The 18312-nt window shown below is 47.6% G+C and overlaps 5 protein-coding genes across 10 annotated transcripts; 4 read left to right on the top strand and 1 right to left on the bottom strand.

The window, feature by feature from the left end:
- Positions 1–10: 10 nt before the first annotated feature.
- Positions 11–3769, top strand: LOC6616054 (ER degradation-enhancing alpha-mannosidase-like protein 2). The gene is made up of 4 exons (XM_002040384.2): positions 11–69; positions 130–732; positions 795–1923; positions 1994–3769. Exons 2-4 carry the CDS (start codon positions 608–610, stop codon positions 3692–3694), a joined length of 2955 nt encoding a protein of 984 aa, XP_002040420.1. The 5' UTR covers positions 11–69; positions 130–607; the 3' UTR covers positions 3695–3769.
- A 1702-nt stretch (positions 3770–5471) lies between these two features.
- Positions 5472–6399, top strand: LOC6616053. Its single transcript, XM_002040383.2, has 2 exons — positions 5472–5871; positions 6031–6399. The coding sequence occupies exons 1-2, from the start codon at positions 5706–5708 to the stop codon at positions 6339–6341; spliced, it is 477 nt and encodes a 158-aa protein (XP_002040419.1). The 5' UTR covers positions 5472–5705; the 3' UTR covers positions 6342–6399.
- A 61-nt stretch (positions 6400–6460) lies between these two features.
- Positions 6461–7815, top strand: LOC6616052. 3 transcript variants are annotated; one of them, XM_032726053.1, is made up of 4 exons: positions 6671–6760; positions 6859–7036; positions 7225–7437; positions 7489–7733. In XM_032726053.1, exons 1-4 carry the CDS (start codon positions 6671–6673, stop codon positions 7731–7733), a joined length of 726 nt encoding a protein of 241 aa, XP_032581944.1. The 3 variants fall into 3 exon arrangements, with proteins under 3 accessions (XP_032581943.1, XP_032581945.1, XP_032581944.1); XM_032726052.1 differs by having other exon boundaries at positions 6461–6760; positions 7225–7815; XM_032726054.1 differs by having other exon boundaries at positions 6472–6673; positions 7225–7815.
- A 67-nt stretch (positions 7816–7882) lies between these two features.
- On the top strand, positions 7883–17051 carry LOC6616050 (armadillo segment polarity protein). 4 transcript variants are annotated; one of them, XM_032726047.1, is made up of 7 exons: positions 7883–7993; positions 9471–9530; positions 11680–13319; positions 13392–13592; positions 13653–13925; positions 14918–15014; positions 16335–17051. In XM_032726047.1, the coding sequence occupies exons 2-7, from the start codon at positions 9500–9502 to the stop codon at positions 16622–16624; spliced, it is 2532 nt and encodes an 843-aa protein (XP_032581938.1). In that variant the 5' UTR covers positions 7883–7993; positions 9471–9499; the 3' UTR covers positions 16625–17051. The 4 variants fall into 4 exon arrangements, with proteins under 4 accessions (XP_032581938.1, XP_032581940.1, XP_002040416.2 ...); XM_002040380.2 differs by lacking the exon at positions 7883–7993 and adding an exon at positions 8340–8460; XM_032726048.1 differs by lacking the exon at positions 7883–7993 and adding an exon at positions 8998–9114.
- Positions 17052–17170: 119 nt separating this feature from the next.
- On the bottom strand, positions 17171–18203 carry LOC6616049 (39S ribosomal protein L16, mitochondrial). Its single transcript, XM_002040379.2, has 3 exons — positions 18061–18203; positions 17905–17970; positions 17171–17837 (listed from the first exon to the last, which is right to left on the bottom strand). Exons 1-3 carry the CDS (start codon positions 18107–18109, stop codon positions 17221–17223), a joined length of 732 nt encoding a protein of 243 aa, XP_002040415.1. The 5' UTR covers positions 18110–18203; the 3' UTR covers positions 17171–17220.
- Between the last annotated feature and the right edge of the window lie 109 nt (positions 18204–18312).

Below are 18312 nucleotides of genomic sequence, written 5' to 3'. Positions count from 1 at the left end.
GTGCTGCCAACTCGGCGCAAATAAAAGTATAAATGAGCGCGTGCCGCGCAAAGCAGTCACAAACAATCGGTATATTTTTCACCACAAACTTTCTGAATTTTTAAAGAAATTGACGTTTAGTTTTTCCAGCCCGACTTTTATTTTGCCGCGCTGATTTTACGGCTGTTCTGTTCTTTAACAAGCAATGGCCACCATCCAAATTCGATCTGACCACCCTTTCGCTAGTTATTCGATCAGCAACAGCTGATTGCACCCTACGATATGACATATCCGATTGTTGGGGGCTTTGTTGGGTACAATTAACGTACTTTAGAATTGGCGAAGAATAAAGTGTTTGTTAGCCTATCGTGTTTGGTTGTCACCTTAAAAAAGCCCTTTGGTTTGTGCTCTTTCCCCCGATTGCTTCTCTAGGCGCTCTATAAAAAAACACTCACCGAATGGAATTCGTAGGGCATTCGACGGTCGACGCCACCGTATCAGCCCTTGTTGTGATTTTGCGTCAACGTAGCCGTATTTGACTTCCACGCATCCCACATCCACGCTGGCTATGGAACGCTGACCATGCCCATAATTGAATTAGCGGTCCTGATTGATTGACTGTCCCACGATGCAGCAGCAAACCCGGAACACCGGCTATCCGTGCACCCTCATCTGCGCGTTACTCCTCGTCCTGCTGTCCAACGGTGTCAGCGGGCAGAAGCAGTATTCCAAGGCAAGAAAGTTGGAACTGAGGTGGGTCACTGCTAGGGCTAATTTCGGACATACTAATCCTAACCAATCAATGCAATCCGCAGGGAGGATGTGCGGCGCATGTTCCAGCACGCATACGATGGTTACCTGCGCCACGCCTCCAACTACGATGAACTACGTCCGCTGACTTGCGATGGCCACGACACCTGGGGCAGCTACTCCTTGACACTGATCGACGCTCTGGACACTCTGGCCACCATGGGCAATTTCACGGAATTCCGCCGCGCGGCACGACTGCTCGAGGAGAAGATGGATTTTGACAGGGACATCAACGTGTCCGTGTTCGAGACAAACATCCGCATCGTGGGCGGGCTGCTGTCCGCGCATCTGCTCTCCAAGCGGGCTGGCGTAGAGCTAGAGCCAGGATGGCCCTGCAAGGGTCCTCTGCTGCGACTGGCTGAGGATGTGGCCCGGCGATTATTGCCAGCCTTCGTCACGAACACAGGGATGCCCTATGGCACGGTGAACCTGCGCTATGGCGTGCCCAAGGGCGAGACCTCCATAACCTGTACGGCGGGCGTGGGGACATTCCTCATCGAATTTGGCACCCTCAGCCGGTTGACCGGGAAAACCATCTACGAGGATGTTGCTCTGAAGGCGGTGCTTGCTCTATGGGCATATCGCTCGCCCATTGGACTCTTTGGCAATCACATCGACGTGCAGAGCGGTCGTTGGACCGCACTCGACTCTGGTATCGGAGCAGGAGTGGATTCCCTTTTTGAATACCTAGTAAAGGCATCTGTCCTGCTCAATCGCCCGGAACTATTGGAGTTATTCCACGAGGCTCGCGCGGCCATTGATAAGTATATGCGCAAGGAGGACTGGTACGTGTGGGTAGGCATGAACAAAGGCCGCGTCACCCTTCCCGTCTTTCAGTCCCTGGAGGCGTTTTGGCCCGGCATCCTGAGCATTATTGGCGACACGGAGCCGGCCTTGCGCACCATATCACGGTACATTGGGGTCTGGAAGAAGTACGGTTTTCTGCCAGAGTTTTATAACATCGCTGCTGGGGAGGCATCGCCGAATCGGGAGGTATACCCCCTGCGACCGGAGCTGATCGAGTCAGCTATGTATCTCTACCGAGCTACAGGAAACGAGTATCTTCTAGAGTTTGGGGAGCACATGCTGGAGACCTTGGAGTTCAGTGCCAAAACCAAATGCGGATATGCAACGGTAAGAAGTTCTGTGAATAAGCTTTTTAAGAACTTAGAACTAATTAATATATGCTTGCCTAATTTTCCAGATTCGCAATGTTGTCACCCACGAAAAGGAGAATCGCATGGAGTCATTCTTCCTGGCGGAAACAAGCAAGTACCTTTATCTGCTGTTTGACGAGGAAAACTTCCTGCACAACGATGGGTCCGGAGGCGAGCTGCTGTCAACCGAGGATGATGTGTGCGTGGTACAGGCCGGTGCCTACATTTTCAACACAGAGGCTCATCCCATGGACATGTCAGCCCTCCACTGTTGCCACGCCCACAACGAGGACATCTACACCTCTCTGGATCTACAGCGATTTAGTCCACGGGCGATATTGGAAAGGAGCAAAAAGCGGCAGGTAGCTCTTCAGGAACAGTGGGTTCCCCAGTGTCACCCAGAGAACAACGAGTTCTTTAATAAAGAGGATGAGAATGTGCAGGCGCAGGACTCTGGAAAAGAGCAGGAACGCGAGCAATCCGGCGCAAGCACTACCATGGCCGTAGATATTGAGGTGTTCGACGAGTTTCAACAGCCCGCCGGCGATCTGTTGGTGAGCAACTTCGAGCAGATACGCGAGGAGCGGGAGGTAAACGAGAGCCTGCACAGAAAAGTGGTGACCCGAAACCAGTTGACAGTCAGCGATCTGGATGAATTCTTTGCGCAGCGACGGGAGAGTTTCGCAAGCGCCTCCGAGGCTCTTAATTATGTAAATACCTTCATGGCCAACTATACCATGGATGTAGCCTTTATACAGGGCTTGCAACTGTACGATTCTAATATGAGTAGTGTATTGGGCACAGGTGCCCAAAAAGAGTATGAGTCTCGAATGAGAACCCTTTGGCAGCTGTACGAACTGCAGCAGCAATATGTGGCCAACATCCGAGTGATTCAAGGATTAGGTTTGCTAACCTTTCCGGCGGACGGTGACCGGATACCTAGCCATTTGACAGAGGTGTTGGACAGCCTGGATAAGTCGGCTCACTTGGAGCATATAGATCTACAAGATCTCGAAACAAGAGTGTCCAATACCTCCTCGCCCCAGTTGGTTAATATAAGAAAAGTTATTCTGAAAGCACGTAATGCCTATGCCATAGCCATGGTCAATACTTCGGCCATGCAGGAATTTGCTCTCCGAATCTACCTCAGTGGCACTTCGGAGGCCGGCGTGCGGATTCACCCACTTTTGGAAGACGCAGAACTAAGTCAGGAAGCACGGAAAAGGCCATTTAAGTTGGCGGAGGAGCGAGCCCTCTTCAGCTACGCCCGTCGAATAGTGGACTTTCGGAAACGAATGGCGGAGACAGTGGACCGATTACAGACGCTCATGCAGGACATTCCGCCACCCAAAAGGAAAGAGGCCACTGTCGACTCTCAGGACGCCAATGCAGATATGTCTACAGTCTACACTCAAACCCAAGCCCAAATGGCGGCGCCAGCACAGAAGCCGGAGCCGAGCCAGGAAGCGAAGCAGTCGACACAAATTCAAAAAGGAAAGCTTGCCGAAAACGACTCGGGATTGGGTGAAGAGGAGTCCGGCTGCGTGTGGTCGCAGTTCGTGCAGACCATCCTGCGGAAGACCACGGTGCAGCGGGTAAAGTTTGACGAGGCCGTACTCCAGGAAAATACGCGCAAGGCACTGGAGAAGCACGCCCGCAAGGAGTTACCCCACCATCTGTTCGCCTGCCACCGGCCGGAGTACATTGAGGGATTCGCCTATCGGGACTTTTATCCTGAAGCGCTGTAGCAAAGACACTAGAATAAAAGGATGCGTAACGGCCATACATTGGTTTGGCACAATGCAGCCACTTTTTTGGTGAAGGCCAAATTTGCTCTCTTTCCGCTCGCTTACGCTGGGAGCGTAAGAAATCTAAAAATAGAATTTTCTTGCTTGTGTGAGTAAAAACAAGAGACGAGAACTAGTATATGTGTGCGTCTTGTGCTAGAAGACGATTTTCGTGCCGAAATCAATTCTGATCGAAGAAACGAATTTACATATTTGGAGTTGTGGCCAATTTCGTAGCAATATGATGATGGCGCGCTTTTTAAAAATATGAAATTGGAAAAGACCAAAAAAAAATAAAATTTAACTGAAAGCTGAATATAATGCGCATTTTAAATAATAAAAGCAAATACAAAGGAAATTGTTATAACTACTGTAATTTGAAACATAAATTTTCCAAAAAAGACATTATTCTAGTGTCTTTGGCTGTAGGCACGCAACCACCTCACCAACCAACACGACTGATCTGTAGATATGTATTTAGTTACTTAGGGATATTCGCTCTGGTGACTGGGCAACCACATAGATAAGTCTCACGCAGATTTTATTCCATCTCAATTTACTCAGAGAACAATCACCTCTAACGGTCATGATATTTGTAGTGCTGTACTTTTTTACTTTTCTATCGTTTTAAAACATTTACATTTTTGTTTAAATTGTAAACTGCATACATATATGTAATAACCAAACCAGCATACCGTTTCCTGGAACTTCAACTTCTTGTACAATCATGTCTACCAGCGATTTCTTAAAGCTTAGTTAAGATAAGATTATAGATCATCGAAATTATGTATAGTTGACGAACAAGTGCCAATACCCCTTCTACCGAAACTTGAGCGAAACCTCAAGTGGTCCTACTTGTGCCGGCAATTAATTTATTTAGCATATGAACCCGCAACATTTGGAGGTTTTCTAAATACCTTACCAAGGCTTAAACAAATTTATATCTGTAATAATCGTATTTATGGTTCGAGTGCTTGTGTGCGTGTTAACTATTTGCGATGACTGTTGTTGGCTGTATTGTAATTAAATTGATTTATTTCCGTATTTATGCATTCAATTAGATTCGATTAGTCTGAAATTGACGACGAATCGAGAGAGTTGCACAACCCGAAGCGAATGTTGAGAATCGCGGCGGCCAAGTGCCGGATGTGGTGGCCACCTGCTCCTCTGCCTCTAGATAATTTTGTGGCTGCGATTGTTTGGACACGCAAAGGCAATCCCTCGAATGGGTTTATTTTCGGATATTGCTGTTTACTTCAGGGATTCGGGTTTTGGGCTTGTAGTAAATTACGCCAACGACATGAATGGAGCCAGCCCTTGGGTGTTGGAAGCAGTGATGCGAAGGTATAGTAAGCTCCTATCGTTTACAATAATAGTATGTTAGCCTTAAACAAGCGAGATAAGTTCTCCAGTTCCAATCAATCGATGACTTTTGCCTTCGGTACACTTGGGTATACCTCAACCAATTCCAATCTTGAATAGTACCCGTGCTCCGTCTCATCACTGGCTGACGTCCTTTTACTTTCTTCTGAGCCAATCGCACACATCGCGGACAGCCCACAGCAACTGCTGGGGAAATCCGCCCGACAGGCGCCTCTGACGTTGGCGAAACTGTGATTGTGGGTCACACCACTGCCATCGACACCCCTGGGAGTTGGGAGCAGCAACTCCTTGGGCCCCATGGGCTGCGTTGTGGGGATGCGTGTACAGTATTGGTAACGTTGCCTGCCATGCAGCAACAATAGGAAAACTTTAATGAGTACAAGTTCCTGCCAAAACGAAAAGACAGGCAGGCAGGCAGTGAGCGGCAGGCAAAGGGATAGTGGGAGGTAGGGACGGAGAGGTGTATTTGCTGCAGCGTAGTCCGCAGCCAGTCAAACGAACCGAGCACGCCACGCGTTGCGGACGGATTGCCTGGATTTCCGTAAACAGAGCTCTCCTTCGGGGAGCAGAAGAGTAGACGTGGACGAGTATGAAACCGGGACTCGAAACCACCGACGAGGGCGAGGAAAATGGCGACGCACTGGATCATCGCGAGGGGGATCCCCGACCGCTGCCCTACGATTTCGAAAAGGAGCTGATTCATAGATCTAATCGGCACATCCGACTTTACGAAACCTTTGTTCCAGTGAGCCAAGGTATGCTAGAGATTCCTGGTTAGCTTAGTATATCATGTTTCAGAACAAGCTTGTTGAATGGTAAAGCTCCTGTAAAAATAAAACTTTAATCATTGAAAGTTTTACAATATTTTACAACATTTTTTACTACTGATATTGAGATCTTCTCCTGCCTTCCAGTTCATCCGCTAACCCGGAAGTTCTACGCCCAGTATGAGCAACGCCAACCGACGGATACCTTGAGGTACCTTCGGCACACTTGGCCAGAGAAGCATGTGGAGCGTCAGAGGCAGCTCGTAAAAGCGGTTCCGCTCCTGGAGTCGCAGGTGTACGGCTGGTTGCCGCTCAAAAGTGGAGAGCGGGCCGCCGATCTGAACTTTCTGCATGCCAAGAAACTGCGCTGCGGCATGACTGTTCACGGGGAGCGCTTGGTGGCGGAAAGGATTACGGCGCGTCCTCCGTTTAACGGACTTAGATTCGTGCTTCACTAATCCTGCGGCTAAGAAATGTCACACGCCATTATAAATATACAATTTTTTTTAACATCAAGTGTTTATATTTTTTTTTAACAAATTATTTATAATTAAAATGCAAAAGTAAACCACGCTATTAAGAAACGCATTTTGTCTAATTCGAATTTAGTGAAAAAGGTGGCAGCTCTGCCTCGATGATTTAGTATCAGGGCTACGACGTCGATTATTTTTTGTTTATTAATATTGTTTTCATTTACTGTTGCTTGAAGCAGGCGAATGAACCTGGAACAGACTCCTCCTGTAATGCGCACAGCAACCGCCTGAGATTCTCGCAGTAGCCACGCAACATGGTGGGTGTGGGTGTGAGTGAAGTTGGTATTCCGGCGTCTTCGGAAGAATCCGTAAAATTCGGCCGGAATCGGCATCGCAAGTCAAAGGTCGCGTTTCACGGACTCAGTGGCAGCCGGCATCTAATCACTTGTGTTTTTTATGTCACATTATATTAATAATTGATCTGATTTGATCGACTCTGCAGGCTCACTCGAACAAGGCTCGCAAAGCAGCCAAAGAGGCAACCGCCAAGAAGTCTGCGGGATCGGGAACGGAGAGCAATCCGGAGCACGTAAAGGTACAAGGCCCAGGCGATCGTAGTGCAGGAATCCTAACTGGCGACCAGTTCCTGGAGAGTTTGCTCCAGACTCTCTACAGGTCATGTATGTCCACCAGTTGAAGTACTATCTGTAAAAGCGTTTAATTGCTAATTGCCACAATTAGTTACTTATATATGTATGCTCTGTACGGTTGGTAACCTGTTTTATGCATCAAACCGCGTAGTTTGAGATTGTTGCGATTTGCGTTAATGCGTTCAAGTTGCCTTTCTTATAATGTTTCCATATTGCAGGGCTTCAATTGCGCCGCCTGGTAGATTTTGTGATGTCAGAGCTAGGTGGAAATGATTTCCTGGAGGCCACCGCAGCCTGGTGCACCCGGAATCCGCACGTTGCCATCTGCCTGCTAGCTGGCGGTCTTGTATTCATGCTGCCCTTCCTTATAATCTTTGGGTTTGGAATAGCCACCATGGTTATGACCTTTACAGGTTTGCTGGTGCTAGAAGGTGCGTTCCATAGTGTTAAACAGAGATCACGTTCTAATCGCCTCGTTTTAGGAACACTCCTGACCATTGTGTCCATGGTGTTCTTCGCCTGCCTGGGAGGACTAGTCATAATGGTACCTCTCTTCGGAGTCGCCGCTGTTGCTGCCTATTTCGGATTCGCCCAGGTGTATGGCCTATGTGATGAAATGGAGCTCCATAAGAACGCGTGGGTCAAGTTCTTTAGGGATCAACGGAAGGCCGGCGATCCACCACCAGCTGTGACCATAACCGATGAACCTACTCCTACGACTGCATAACCCAATATTGCTTGCCCAACTTATATACATACGTATTAAGAGATTAAAGACCAGTGTTTGAATACTTTCGGAAATTAAAAAAGTGCGCTTTCTTTTTTGAAGCAAGTTGGCAGCCACCGGCGGAAGAGAAGTTATCGGTTATCGGTTCTGCGCTCATATACACAGTTTTCATAGTCGGGGATTTTTGTCGAATTTAAATATCTAAGTGCGTTAAAATTGCGGCAACCTGCCTTTGAGCAGATAAATTTACTTTCGAAGCGGTAAGTAATAGTGAAATCACAGATATTTCTTCAATTTGTCGCCGAAAAACAATAGTTTTTGCTCGTACCTGTGTTGTCATACACCCACATGTACACTCAGGTGCTTGTGTTAGTAAATGTTTATACAAGATTAACGGTGAGTTCGAGATAACATGATGACATGAACTAGAAATACACTCGTCTTACCTAAATTATAAATATTGTGAATTGATTTTCTTAAGGATGATATCCTATACAAATATCGTGGGATTTTTGTGTTCTCAGAACAAAAAAAAATTTGAAAAATTCCTTTGGCCTATCGCACAGCGCCCATCGAGTTATCGGGGCAGCAGCAGGCCATCGCTAGTTGGGTTTCGTCGCCATATACACAGTTTTTCTCGAGCAGACAATTCGCTGTTATTTTGTTTCTTATAGCGTTTTAAATAAATAAATCCTGCTCTAAAGCAGACTTAAATTCCTTGGACGCGGTGAGTACTGATAGTCGGCAGTTAATCCGTTTGGAAAGCCAAAGTTTCTGTGTGGCATGAAAGTTGGAAAGTCAGGGCAAACAAGTAGGCACGGGGGCGTGCAGGGGTTTGCTGGATGTATGTGCGCTTGTGTATGTGTGTGTATGAGCTGGATACACACAAACGGCATTTTTATGTATTCTCCCCCGTAAATCGGGCGCTTGTTTGTTGCTCGCTGGAATGTAAACAATGCCGCAGACAGGAAATCGTTTTCCTCGAAACTAAAGGCGGGCTTATCGTTAGGTGTTTTATCTAATCGACAACTGAAATGGAGTTGGGATTCTTTCTGAGCTGCCTACGCGAGTATGTGTGTGTATGCACAATCGTTCGGATGTGTGGCAACTCTGCGCAGCACTGCATTTGTATGCTGCACTGCTGCGGCCCTTTACTTTCTCCCAGTCTCTTTCCCTGTCCCTTTCCCGCACTCCGCACGCGCGGTGTTGCAAGTGCTTTGCTTTGCGCTCTCCGCATCTGGATTCTGTTCCGTTTAAACGAGCGTGCTGGTCGGTCGCATTTACCGCTGCGCCCTTTTCAAGAGAAGTGAAAAATCCATTTTTTTTGTTGGAGTGCATCAGATTTGAAAGAGTGCTAAACAAAGTAATTAAATAACTCAAGGTTCGTGGCCAAAGTCTTCGGCAGGTAGACACACACACACACATCCACAAATACCCGTTCTACCTGCGTGAGAATGTGTTAGTGCGCTTGTTTGGTATACGCAGCATATTTCGTATTATGCTGCGGCATCCCAAAGCGGAAATGAGTTAAAAAATTAATTAAAGAAAAAGACCAGCGACTAGAATAGGTGACTAGCGGACAATATCTGCGTCTGTTGGCAGTCTGCAAACACATGAAGCCGTTTTTTCCGGGGCCCCCATTTAGTGGAGTTTCGTGGTCTACATCCGTAACACACGAACTCCATGTTATTGACTGTCCAGCACATTACTCATATACTCTCCGTCTCTTTCTTGCAGGTGTGGTGTAAAGCGCCTCAATCACCAAGATGAGTTACATGCCAGCCCAGAATCGAACCAGTAAGTATTTCCAGCAGCGGTACTCTTCCCTTTCCCAGCTTCCAGGGAGAATGCAAAGAGCATCCAAGTTAACTGTGTATCAGAGTGTTCCATCTTGGGCTTTTGTATACCCCGTCCAAATTCTGTTGTATACAGGATCCGATTTCATCAATTAAGTCATGGTAGCTCTGGAGTCTAGAACATTTAGGATAAATAGTCAGAGTACATGGCCCTATGAAGGGGATGCAACAGCGCATTGTATCTGTGAAACAATTATCCCCGTATCGCTATACAATAACAACCCCTCTCCAACGTTAAATGAGGGAGCGATGCTTGTTTTTGACAAATTTGGCAAATGTGACATAAAGTATTTGCTTATGCCATTTGTTTCTGATGCTCCCTTTGTGGGCTGCTTGCAGTATACAGGGTAACAACTATATCCATCCACCCCAGACGAATAATTTGTGTACATCTACATACTTGTATTGCTTGATGATCTTTTTTCTGTTCGGCCATCAACCACCAGCGCCCTGTGCTCTTATCCGATTCATCAGAAATTCTTCTCCCTTCTACTTCGGAGTTGGAAATTTACAATTTTCCGCTGACGCAGAAAACGGAGTAGGAAAGAAGATTCCTTTTTGCGTTGGTGAAGCTCTCAGGGGCGCAGGAGAGGCCTTCATCCAAGGGGAGGAGCTCGTTAATGCATGTTGGCTTGCTGATTCATTGAACTCCCATCACTTTTGCCACAAAAAGTCAAGGAATGTCAATATCTAGGACGTCAGTAGTGAACAGTTCAAAGCCGTTTAGGAAGTGGCCTTTCAATTCGACCACTATTAAGTATTCAGTTTAGTTTTCAACTAATTGCTATACAACCCCTAAACCCCCTTGTGTAGGCCGCTGCTCGCTATACTTTGAAACTCTATTCCCTCCCCCTGCTACACACTTACGCACATACACATTCAAGGACTCGTGTACTTGCACGTGGCACTCCAACCCACGCCATCCACTCACCCTCGCTCCTTGCTCTTCTCCGCTCCTAGTTCTCGTACCTCGTCTCCAGAATTCGCACTCGAGTTGGCTGCACATTTTCCTTGGCTTCTGCCTTTGTTTTTTTCTGGCCATGCTGCTGCTGTGCAGAATTTAATTAGTAAGCGGCAACATGCAATTAAAGGCTCCGCCCGCTCCCTTCATCCCAACACAGTACTCCATTCAAGTGCGTGGCCCACTCGAGGGATACGGCGAAGAAAAAGCGCTTAATCGATTTGGGAAATGAAACGAAATGCGATTTTAGTATTACAGTCGGATGTGCTTATAGCGAACACAATTCATCAACTGTGGGCTAAACCTTTTTGGTGAACAAGTAGACCACATTTGGAGATCTGGTCCATAGGTTACCAGCATGTTTCAATGCTGATGTTCACTAAGCGCATTTTATGGAGGCACTTTAATTCAGCACCATGTTCGATCTATTGAGATTTGACTGTAGTATTGCAGAGTGGATGGAGAAGAGCAGTGAAGTTTGAAATTCTGAATGCATACAGAAGGGGCGTGGCCGTGCTGTGTCCGCGCATAAGTAAAACAACAAAGGCAAAAATCTGGGCCTGGAACGGCATAATTAAGAATGAAGTGGCAAACAAAACGCCCACAAATCCTTTTGCCAGTACCCTCTCATGTGTGAGCATCTGACCCCCTGCACCATTCCGCCCAGCTCCCTGAACTTTCTGGGAATATCCTGCAGCGTTCAATTTGTCACGCTTCAAAGTTTTCCTTTTGCATTTTTTGCGCCGGCTGTTGGGATGCTGCTCACTTTGCTGTCAGTCGCTGTCGTTTCCCATTTGGCCATCCTTAAAGGAAAGCGCATGCAAATGGGTTGCAGAGGGTTAAAGCGTGTGCATCCCCGCATCCGAATTCTATGCATTATATGTAGATGGTGAGCTGCACTCAGTATTCCGTTCTACTGTGTCGTTTTTCCACTTCAAAAGGTTTTAAGAAACAAAAGTTACCATGAATGTGTAGACAGATGTTAACAAGTTAAAGAAGAACATACAAGAATTATTCTTACGCTTAATTTCCGATTCTTTGGGGTCTTATAACACGATTGCGTTAGGAAAGTTGGAGTGTATATTTTTGTCAATTCACTCTAAAACGTTTTGCAATAAATCTTTTGCAGTGTCGCATAATAATCAATACAATCCACCTGATCTGCCGCCGATGGTGTCCGCCAAGGAGCAGACCCTCATGTGGCAGCAGAATTCATACTTGGGCGACTCCGGCATCCACTCGGGTGCCGTGACCCAGGTGCCATCGCTGTCGGGCAAGGAGGACGAGGAGATGGAGGGAGATCCACTTATGTTCGACCTGGACACCGGTTTCCCGCAGAATTTCACACAAGACCAAGTGGACGATATGAACCAGCAGCTGAGCCAGACGCGCTCCCAACGTGTACGTGCTGCCATGTTTCCGGAAACTCTGGAGGAGGGCATTGAGATTCCCTCCACCCAGTTTGATCCCCAACAGCCGACGGCAGTGCAACGTCTTTCGGAACCGTCGCAAATGCTAAAGCACGCGGTGGTCAATCTGATCAACTACCAGGACGACGCTGAGCTGGCAACCAGGGCCATACCCGAGTTAATCAAGCTGCTGAACGATGAGGACCAGGTGGTAGTTTCCCAAGCCGCCATGATGGTCCACCAGCTGTCCAAGAAGGAGGCCTCGCGTCACGCCATTATGAACAGCCCTCAGATGGTAGCCGCTTTGGTGCGTGCCATCTCTAACAGCAACGATCTGGAGAGCACCAAGGCAGCGGTAGGAACGCTGCACAACTTATCACACCATCGCCAGGGTCTGCTGGCCATCTTCAAGAGTGGCGGCATCCCGGCACTTGTCAAGTTGCTCTCCTCGCCAGTGGAGAGTGTGCTGTTCTATGCAATTACCACGCTGCACAATTTGCTGCTCCACCAGGATGGCTCTAAGATGGCTGTGCGCCTGGCCGGTGGGCTTCAGAAGATGGTTACTCTGCTGCAACGAAACAACGTCAAGTTTCTGGCTATCGTCACAGATTGCTTGCAAATTCTGGCCTATGGTAACCAGGAGAGCAAGTTAATAATCCTTGCCTCCGGCGGACCCAACGAACTCGTGCGCATCATGCGCTCCTACGACTACGAGAAGCTACTGTGGACCACTTCGCGGGTACTGAAAGTGCTCTCCGTTTGCTCCAGCAACAAGCCGGCCATCGTGGATGCCGGTGGAATGCAGGCGCTGGCTATGCACTTGGGTAACATGTCGCCGCGCCTTGTGCAAAACTGTTTGTGGACGCTCCGCAATCTGTCGGATGCAGCCACTAAGGTGGAGGGCCTCGAAGCTTTGCTCCAATCTCTCGTCCAGGTTCTGGGCTCGACCGATGTCAACGTGGTCACCTGTGCCGCCGGTATCCTTTCAAATCTGACGTGCAACAATCAGCGCAACAAGGCCACCGTTTGCCAGGTGGGTGGTGTGGACGCCCTCGTCCGTACTATTATTAACGCTGGAGATCGTGAAGAGATTACCGAGCCGGCTGTCTGTGCCCTACGTCACTTGACCTCGCGTCATGTAGACTCTGAGTTGGCCCAAAATGCCGTACGCCTAAACTACGGACTATCGGTGATTGTAAAGCTATTGCATCCACCATCACGCTGGCCCTTGATCAAGGCCGTCATTGGACTCATACGCAATTTGGCCCTCTGTCCGGCCAATCACGCCCCGTTGCGGGAACACGGGGCCATCCACCATCTAGTGCGGCTGCTTATGCGCGCCTTCCAAGACACAGAGAGGGTGAGTTAGCAATAGTGGAAGCATAAGTTGGCTAGAATAGTAATGACGTCAATTATACTTTAAACCTTGCAGCAACGTTCCTCGATAGCCACCACGGGCTCACAGCAGCCGTCCGCATACGCTGACGGCGTTCGCATGGAGGAGATTGTCGAGGGCACGGTGGGGGCGCTACATATCCTGGCCCGCGAGTCCCACAACCGGGCACTCATTCGCCAGCAGTCGGTAATACCGATCTTTGTACGATTGCTGTTCAACGAAATCGAGAACATACAGGTGGGATCGAAGTTTATCTTGTTGTGACTTAAGAATACTATGAATATTTTCATACTTCAGCGCGTGGCTGCTGGCGTTCTTTGTGAGCTCGCCGCTGACAAGGAGGGAGCCGAGATTATCGAGCAGGAGGGCGCCACTGGGCCGCTGACCGATCTCCTGCACTCGCGCAATGAAGGCGTGGCCACATACGCCGCCGCCGTTCTCTTCCGCATGAGTGAGGACAAGCCGCAGGATTACAAGAAGCGGCTATCCATAGAGCTGACCAACTCGCTGCTGCGTGAGGACAACAACATATGGGCCAGTGCCGACCTGGGCATGGGTCCCGATCTGCAGGTGCGTGTTAAGTAGGCTAAGCAAATTCGACGTCCCCGGGATTCCGGCTTTTTAAACGCCCCTCTTGTGTTCCATTGAATCTGATTTGAAATGCAGCGCGTGAAGCGAAATCTGTACATAAAATTGTAAATTTGTAGAGAACCTACTTTAGTCAAGCATTATATAATGGTATCCATATTAAGTATCGACCTATATATCGCTTGCTTCCGATTTAGATAACCTATTTTTGAATTTCCATTTCATTTGGATTCATTTCGTTCGGTTTCTTGCTTTTTATTGTAAACCACCAATCGATAGACCATATATGTTATTCGATAAGTAGGTAGCTGTAGATGAACGCCGATTACAAATACGGATTCCGATTAGTTCTGATCATATTTGATTGATACCCTCCCCAAACCACACAACCCAACCTCACCCCCTCCACGTATCCTTGGAAAACAACCCGACCAAAAACATACTTACATGAATTTCAATTTGTATACTTGCTGCGACATCGCGTTCTTTGTTTATGTTTAATTTTGATTTTGTAATTAATTCACGTTTGTTTTACTTTTGTTCTTTTCTTTTTTTTCCTTTATGTTTACTTTGTGTGTGTAAAACCAAAACAACAAATCACTATAAACACAACTGCAACGGTAAATGAAACGCAACAACCCAAATGACGGATAATCACTGCACCAAAATCTCACCAACAACAACAATCAACGCGACTCTCACTCTCTGTCTCGCTCTCGCCGCCCCGATACCACAAACACCCCACCCCACCCCAATCTCTATCCCTCTCGCTCACATTCACTTGCAAACTGGCGTTTGCGTGTGTCTTCTTCTTTCCTAACAACTTTTCACTTCTGATCCATCCCAACAAAAAATAAATGAAAACGAAACTGTAAAAAATACATCCACCACACAACCACAAACGTACGATCACGCACATATCACGCAAACCGACCGATAAACCGATAAACAAACACGAATTCGATCAATCACAGGATATGCTTGGACCAGAAGAAGCATATGAGGGTCTGTACGGACAAGGTCCGCCCAGCGTGCACAGTTCGCACGGAGGTCGCGCATTCCATCAACAAGGTATGTATGTCATATGCGTAAGAAGAGACCCTCGTACCCACCGTACCCATCGTACCCCTCAAGCCACACCCCAAGAAGAAGAATCCTGCATAACCCCACTAAAAAGTAAACCAACGGAAACGTTAACAGGTTCAGACAATTCGAAAAACCCTCGGGACCAGCCCCAAAACCCCGCATCCATTTAATCGTTATCATGTCTGTTCATCATTCAAATATGCACTTGTTAATCGAAGCTAAGACGTTAAGCTCACTTTAGTTTCTTCAGTGTGAGCGAAGTCCTAATCCACCCAGATCCCTCGCTCGATCTCAATATCTCTGTATCCTTGCTCGTTACCCCCTAATATCGTTAAACCCTTCAGTTCCACGGCTGCATGCGAAGGAAGTGAATATAACCATACCCGCGCCCGTTTCCATTTGCGGTATACTTACATTTGTCGATAAATCCAAATCTTGCGCATCCGAGGCCCGACGTTGGGCGCCAATTATGTCAATCAGCTTGAAGAATTTCTTGAAGAATGAAAAAAATAGGGATAAACGTCAGTCTTTTGAGGGATTACTTTCCCTGCTCTCTCAATTTTGGAAAAGAATCTCTGTCTCTCCGGACTTTACACGTAGCTTGAAGATTCTTGCACCACACACACACGAACACCGATCCACCACGAATAACCACAGAGTGCAACCTTAAAAAATAAGGATCGTGAATAGTAAAGAAACACATACGTTTCTTTGATTATTTCGCAATTTTTTTGTTTTGTATGAATCTCTTCTGTTTCGTTTCATTAGACGGCTTATATCTTTAAGGTCTTCCTCCACGAAGGATCAGTAATAAACTTTAGTTCAGTTCATATTGCATGTCACGTAGCCTGCGTTAATCGCATAGTTTTAGGCACCCACAATCCATATATTTTATCGTGTATATACTTGTATCTAGTTTGTAAGCCGTGTGTGCATGCAAGTTTCAGAGGACGAATTCCAATCGACAATAACGCGTCCATATCGTGTCGTATTTTAGACGTATTTAGTTCTTTTTAAGCAGCATTCAACGAGCGATTTTTGTTGTTTGATACTCTAGGTTAATGTTAAAGGGTCGTCGTGTACGAGTGGAGTCTGCATTTCGTTTGAATCGGCATAAACCCAATAAGTGTGTTGCAAAGATGCATTTTAGATGAGTTCCCGATTACAGCGAGCAGCAATAATTCCACTTTTGCAGGACTTCAAGGTGTCGCATCATCTGCCAGTTGACGGCTGGCGGAGATTGCAAATCCTCTCCACTAATCACAATATATCCCATCATTCTTTGCCCATCTCGTTTGTTCGCAGGATATGATACTCTACCAATAGATTCGATGCAGGGTCTGGAGATCAGCAGCCCAGTGGGCGGCGGCGGTGCTGGCGGTGCTCCCGGCAATGGTGGAGCTGTGGGCGGAGCTAGCGGCGGCGGTGGTAACATCGGCGCCATTCCGCCCAGCGGCGCACCCACTTCGCCCTATTCCATGGACATGGACGTTGGCGAGATTGATGCCGGTGCATTGAACTTTGACTTGGACGCCATGCCGACGCCACCCAATGACAACAACAACCTGGCTGCCTGGTACGATACCGATTGTTAGACAAGCCGAGCTAAGGGTAAGGGTCGAGCATCCATTCGACCCCATAACATAAAACACACGAATCCCCATCCCAGCACTATAGCCCTCTTCCACCGGCTTCGATTCCATCCCGGACCCCGGATTCCCGATCACCGAAACTTGACTAGATGAACGAAGGTGTTGATTTTACTTGACAAAGACGAGGAGGAGCTGCCTCAGGTCAAAGTTCTGCTTTCAGAACTGAAGTCCGTGGGAGAAGGCTATTGCTCACACACCACACCCCGCGACAAAGCATACACTCACGCATACATGCATAATATTATACATTTATTATAATGCGAACGAAACGGCAAGAAAAACATATTATATGATGCATTACATATTACCCACGTAAACGAAATGGAAAATTAAACAAATGTTTGCAATAGAACTCGTACATTTCCCTTCATATGGCGTTTTTCTTATTTGCTCCACAATTGGGTGCCGCCCAGTCGCGGCTTGGAACAACGAGCCCTAAGTTCGAACCTACTTTAAGATATTCCCAGTTTTCAAAAGTACTTGAAACAGTTTCGTAACAGATTAACGAAGGGAGGGCTTTATTAATTTAAGCTATACGTCTACAGGTGCTTGCCGAACCACTTGTGGTCCACGGGCGAGAGCCAACGGTGGCAGCCGCTGAGGTTGTTCTGGATCACGTACTTCATGGTAAAGGGGTTCTCATTCTGGCGGTCCTGCTCCTCCTCGGCGACTCGCTGTTCGTCGAGCATCTCCTGGGAAACGACGGTGGCCTGGAAGGGCAGCTGGTTGGCCACCTGCTGCAGGAACTGCTTGACCTCAACGAACTCGCACTTGCCGGCGATCTCGACAATGACGCGACCGGCCTTGATGGGGGTCACGTAGTGGTCGATGGCTCCCTTTCCGCCGCCCATCCGCTGGCCCTGGCCCTTCTTAGTGATCGGCTGCCAGGGTGCGGGAACGCGCCATGTGGCGAACATAGTATTGACGTTCATCTTGCGTCCGATAGTCAAACGCATCATTTCGTAGTGACCCCAGCGCAGGCGCCCTCCGCCAGTGGCCACGATTGCGTATTGCTTGTGGAGCAGCGTGTTGTGCACCATCTCCGGACCGCGCATGTATCGCAGGCGCTTCTGCATCTTTGGCGGACGAATGTTTGGCGGTAGCTGGGGCTGGCGTTCCACGACCCTCAGCTTGGGTCTCTCCGGCTGCTCCACATCTGGGAGTTCCCATATAAGTAGTCATTACTCTAATTTCCTTGTGCACATTTAAATGCAACTACTTACTCTGGTATTTGATAGGCGGGGCGAAATACTTAAGACCGGCTGTGTTAACAGTGGCTATGTTGCCCGCTGCAAATGGAGGAAAGTTTAGGTGGTTTGTTGTAAACTGTGATCGGATTGGATGGGCCTAGGTCGGAAGTGCGTGCCACTGCAACTTACACGCAAGGCTTTGCTTAAAGAGTTGGGAGGCTAATTTTATTGAGAGCATGGTGGGTTTATGTCACAATATATTATTTATTTATAACAATTTTTTCGTGCAAAGATGTGTTGCATCAACGGCCACCGTTGCCAGATCAAGCTTATAAATGTGGTGCTAAAAACATATATCGATAGACCACCGATTGGTCAAGTGAGCGGACGGCCCTGTCCAGACTATGGTTAAGTCTTGCAGTGGAAAATGTCCCATATTGC

The sequence above is a fragment of the Drosophila sechellia genome, chromosome X (genome assembly GCF_004382195.2).
Source record: "Drosophila sechellia strain sech25 chromosome X, ASM438219v1, whole genome shotgun sequence".
Classification (NCBI taxonomy): Eukaryota; Metazoa; Arthropoda; class Insecta; order Diptera; family Drosophilidae; genus Drosophila; species Drosophila sechellia.
The sequence above is the reverse complement of the archived record's forward strand: the minus strand, read 5'-3'. Positions and strand labels throughout refer to the sequence as shown.

What these genes read in the sequence shown, in the direction of transcription:
- LOC6616054 (XM_002040384.2), top strand. Translation starts at nt 608, where the DNA reads ATGCAGCAGCAAACCCGGAACACCGGCTATCCGTGCACCCTCATCTGC. An exon ending in GCAAGAAAGTTGGAACTGAG is followed by an intron (nt 733 to 794) that starts GTGGGTCACTGC and finishes TGCAATCCGCAG; the next exon opens with GGAGGATGTGCGGCGCATGT. An exon ending in CCAAATGCGGATATGCAACG is followed by an intron (nt 1,924 to 1,993) that starts GTAAGAAGTTCT and finishes CTAATTTTCCAG; the next exon opens with ATTCGCAATGTTGTCACCCA.
- LOC6616053 (XM_002040383.2), top strand. Translation starts at nt 5,706, where the DNA reads ATGAAACCGGGACTCGAAACCACCGACGAGGGCGAGGAAAATGGCGAC. An exon ending in CTTTGTTCCAGTGAGCCAAG is followed by an intron (nt 5,872 to 6,030) that starts GTATGCTAGAGA and finishes CCTGCCTTCCAG; the next exon opens with TTCATCCGCTAACCCGGAAG.
- LOC6616052 (XM_032726052.1), top strand. Translation starts at nt 6,671, where the DNA reads ATGGTGGGTGTGGGTGTGAGTGAAGTTGGTATTCCGGCGTCTTCGGAA. An exon ending in ATCGGCATCGCAAGTCAAAG is followed by an intron (nt 6,761 to 6,858) that starts GTCGCGTTTCAC and finishes TCGACTCTGCAG; the next exon opens with GCTCACTCGAACAAGGCTCG. An exon ending in CCAGACTCTCTACAGGTCAT is followed by an intron (nt 7,037 to 7,224) that starts GTATGTCCACCA and finishes TCCATATTGCAG; the next exon opens with GGCTTCAATTGCGCCGCCTG.
- LOC6616050 (XM_032726047.1), top strand. Translation starts at nt 9,500, where the DNA reads ATGAGTTACATGCCAGCCCAGAATCGAACCA. An exon ending in ACGAAATCGAGAACATACAG is followed by an intron (nt 13,593 to 13,652) that starts GTGGGATCGAAG and finishes TTCATACTTCAG; the next exon opens with CGCGTGGCTGCTGGCGTTCT. An exon ending in GCATGGGTCCCGATCTGCAG is followed by an intron (nt 13,926 to 14,917) that starts GTGCGTGTTAAG and finishes GATCAATCACAG; the next exon opens with GATATGCTTGGACCAGAAGA.
- LOC6616049 (XM_002040379.2), bottom strand. Translation starts at nt 18,109, where the DNA reads ATGCTCTCAATAAAATTAGCCTCCCAACTCTTTAAGCAAAGCCTTGCG. An exon ending in CTTTAAGCAAAGCCTTGCGT is followed by an intron (nt 17,971 to 18,060) that starts GTAAGTTGCAGT and finishes CTCCATTTGCAG; the next exon opens with CGGGCAACATAGCCACTGTT. An exon ending in CCCGCCTATCAAATACCAGA is followed by an intron (nt 17,838 to 17,904) that starts GTAAGTAGTTGC and finishes GGGAACTCCCAG; the next exon opens with ATGTGGAGCAGCCGGAGAGA.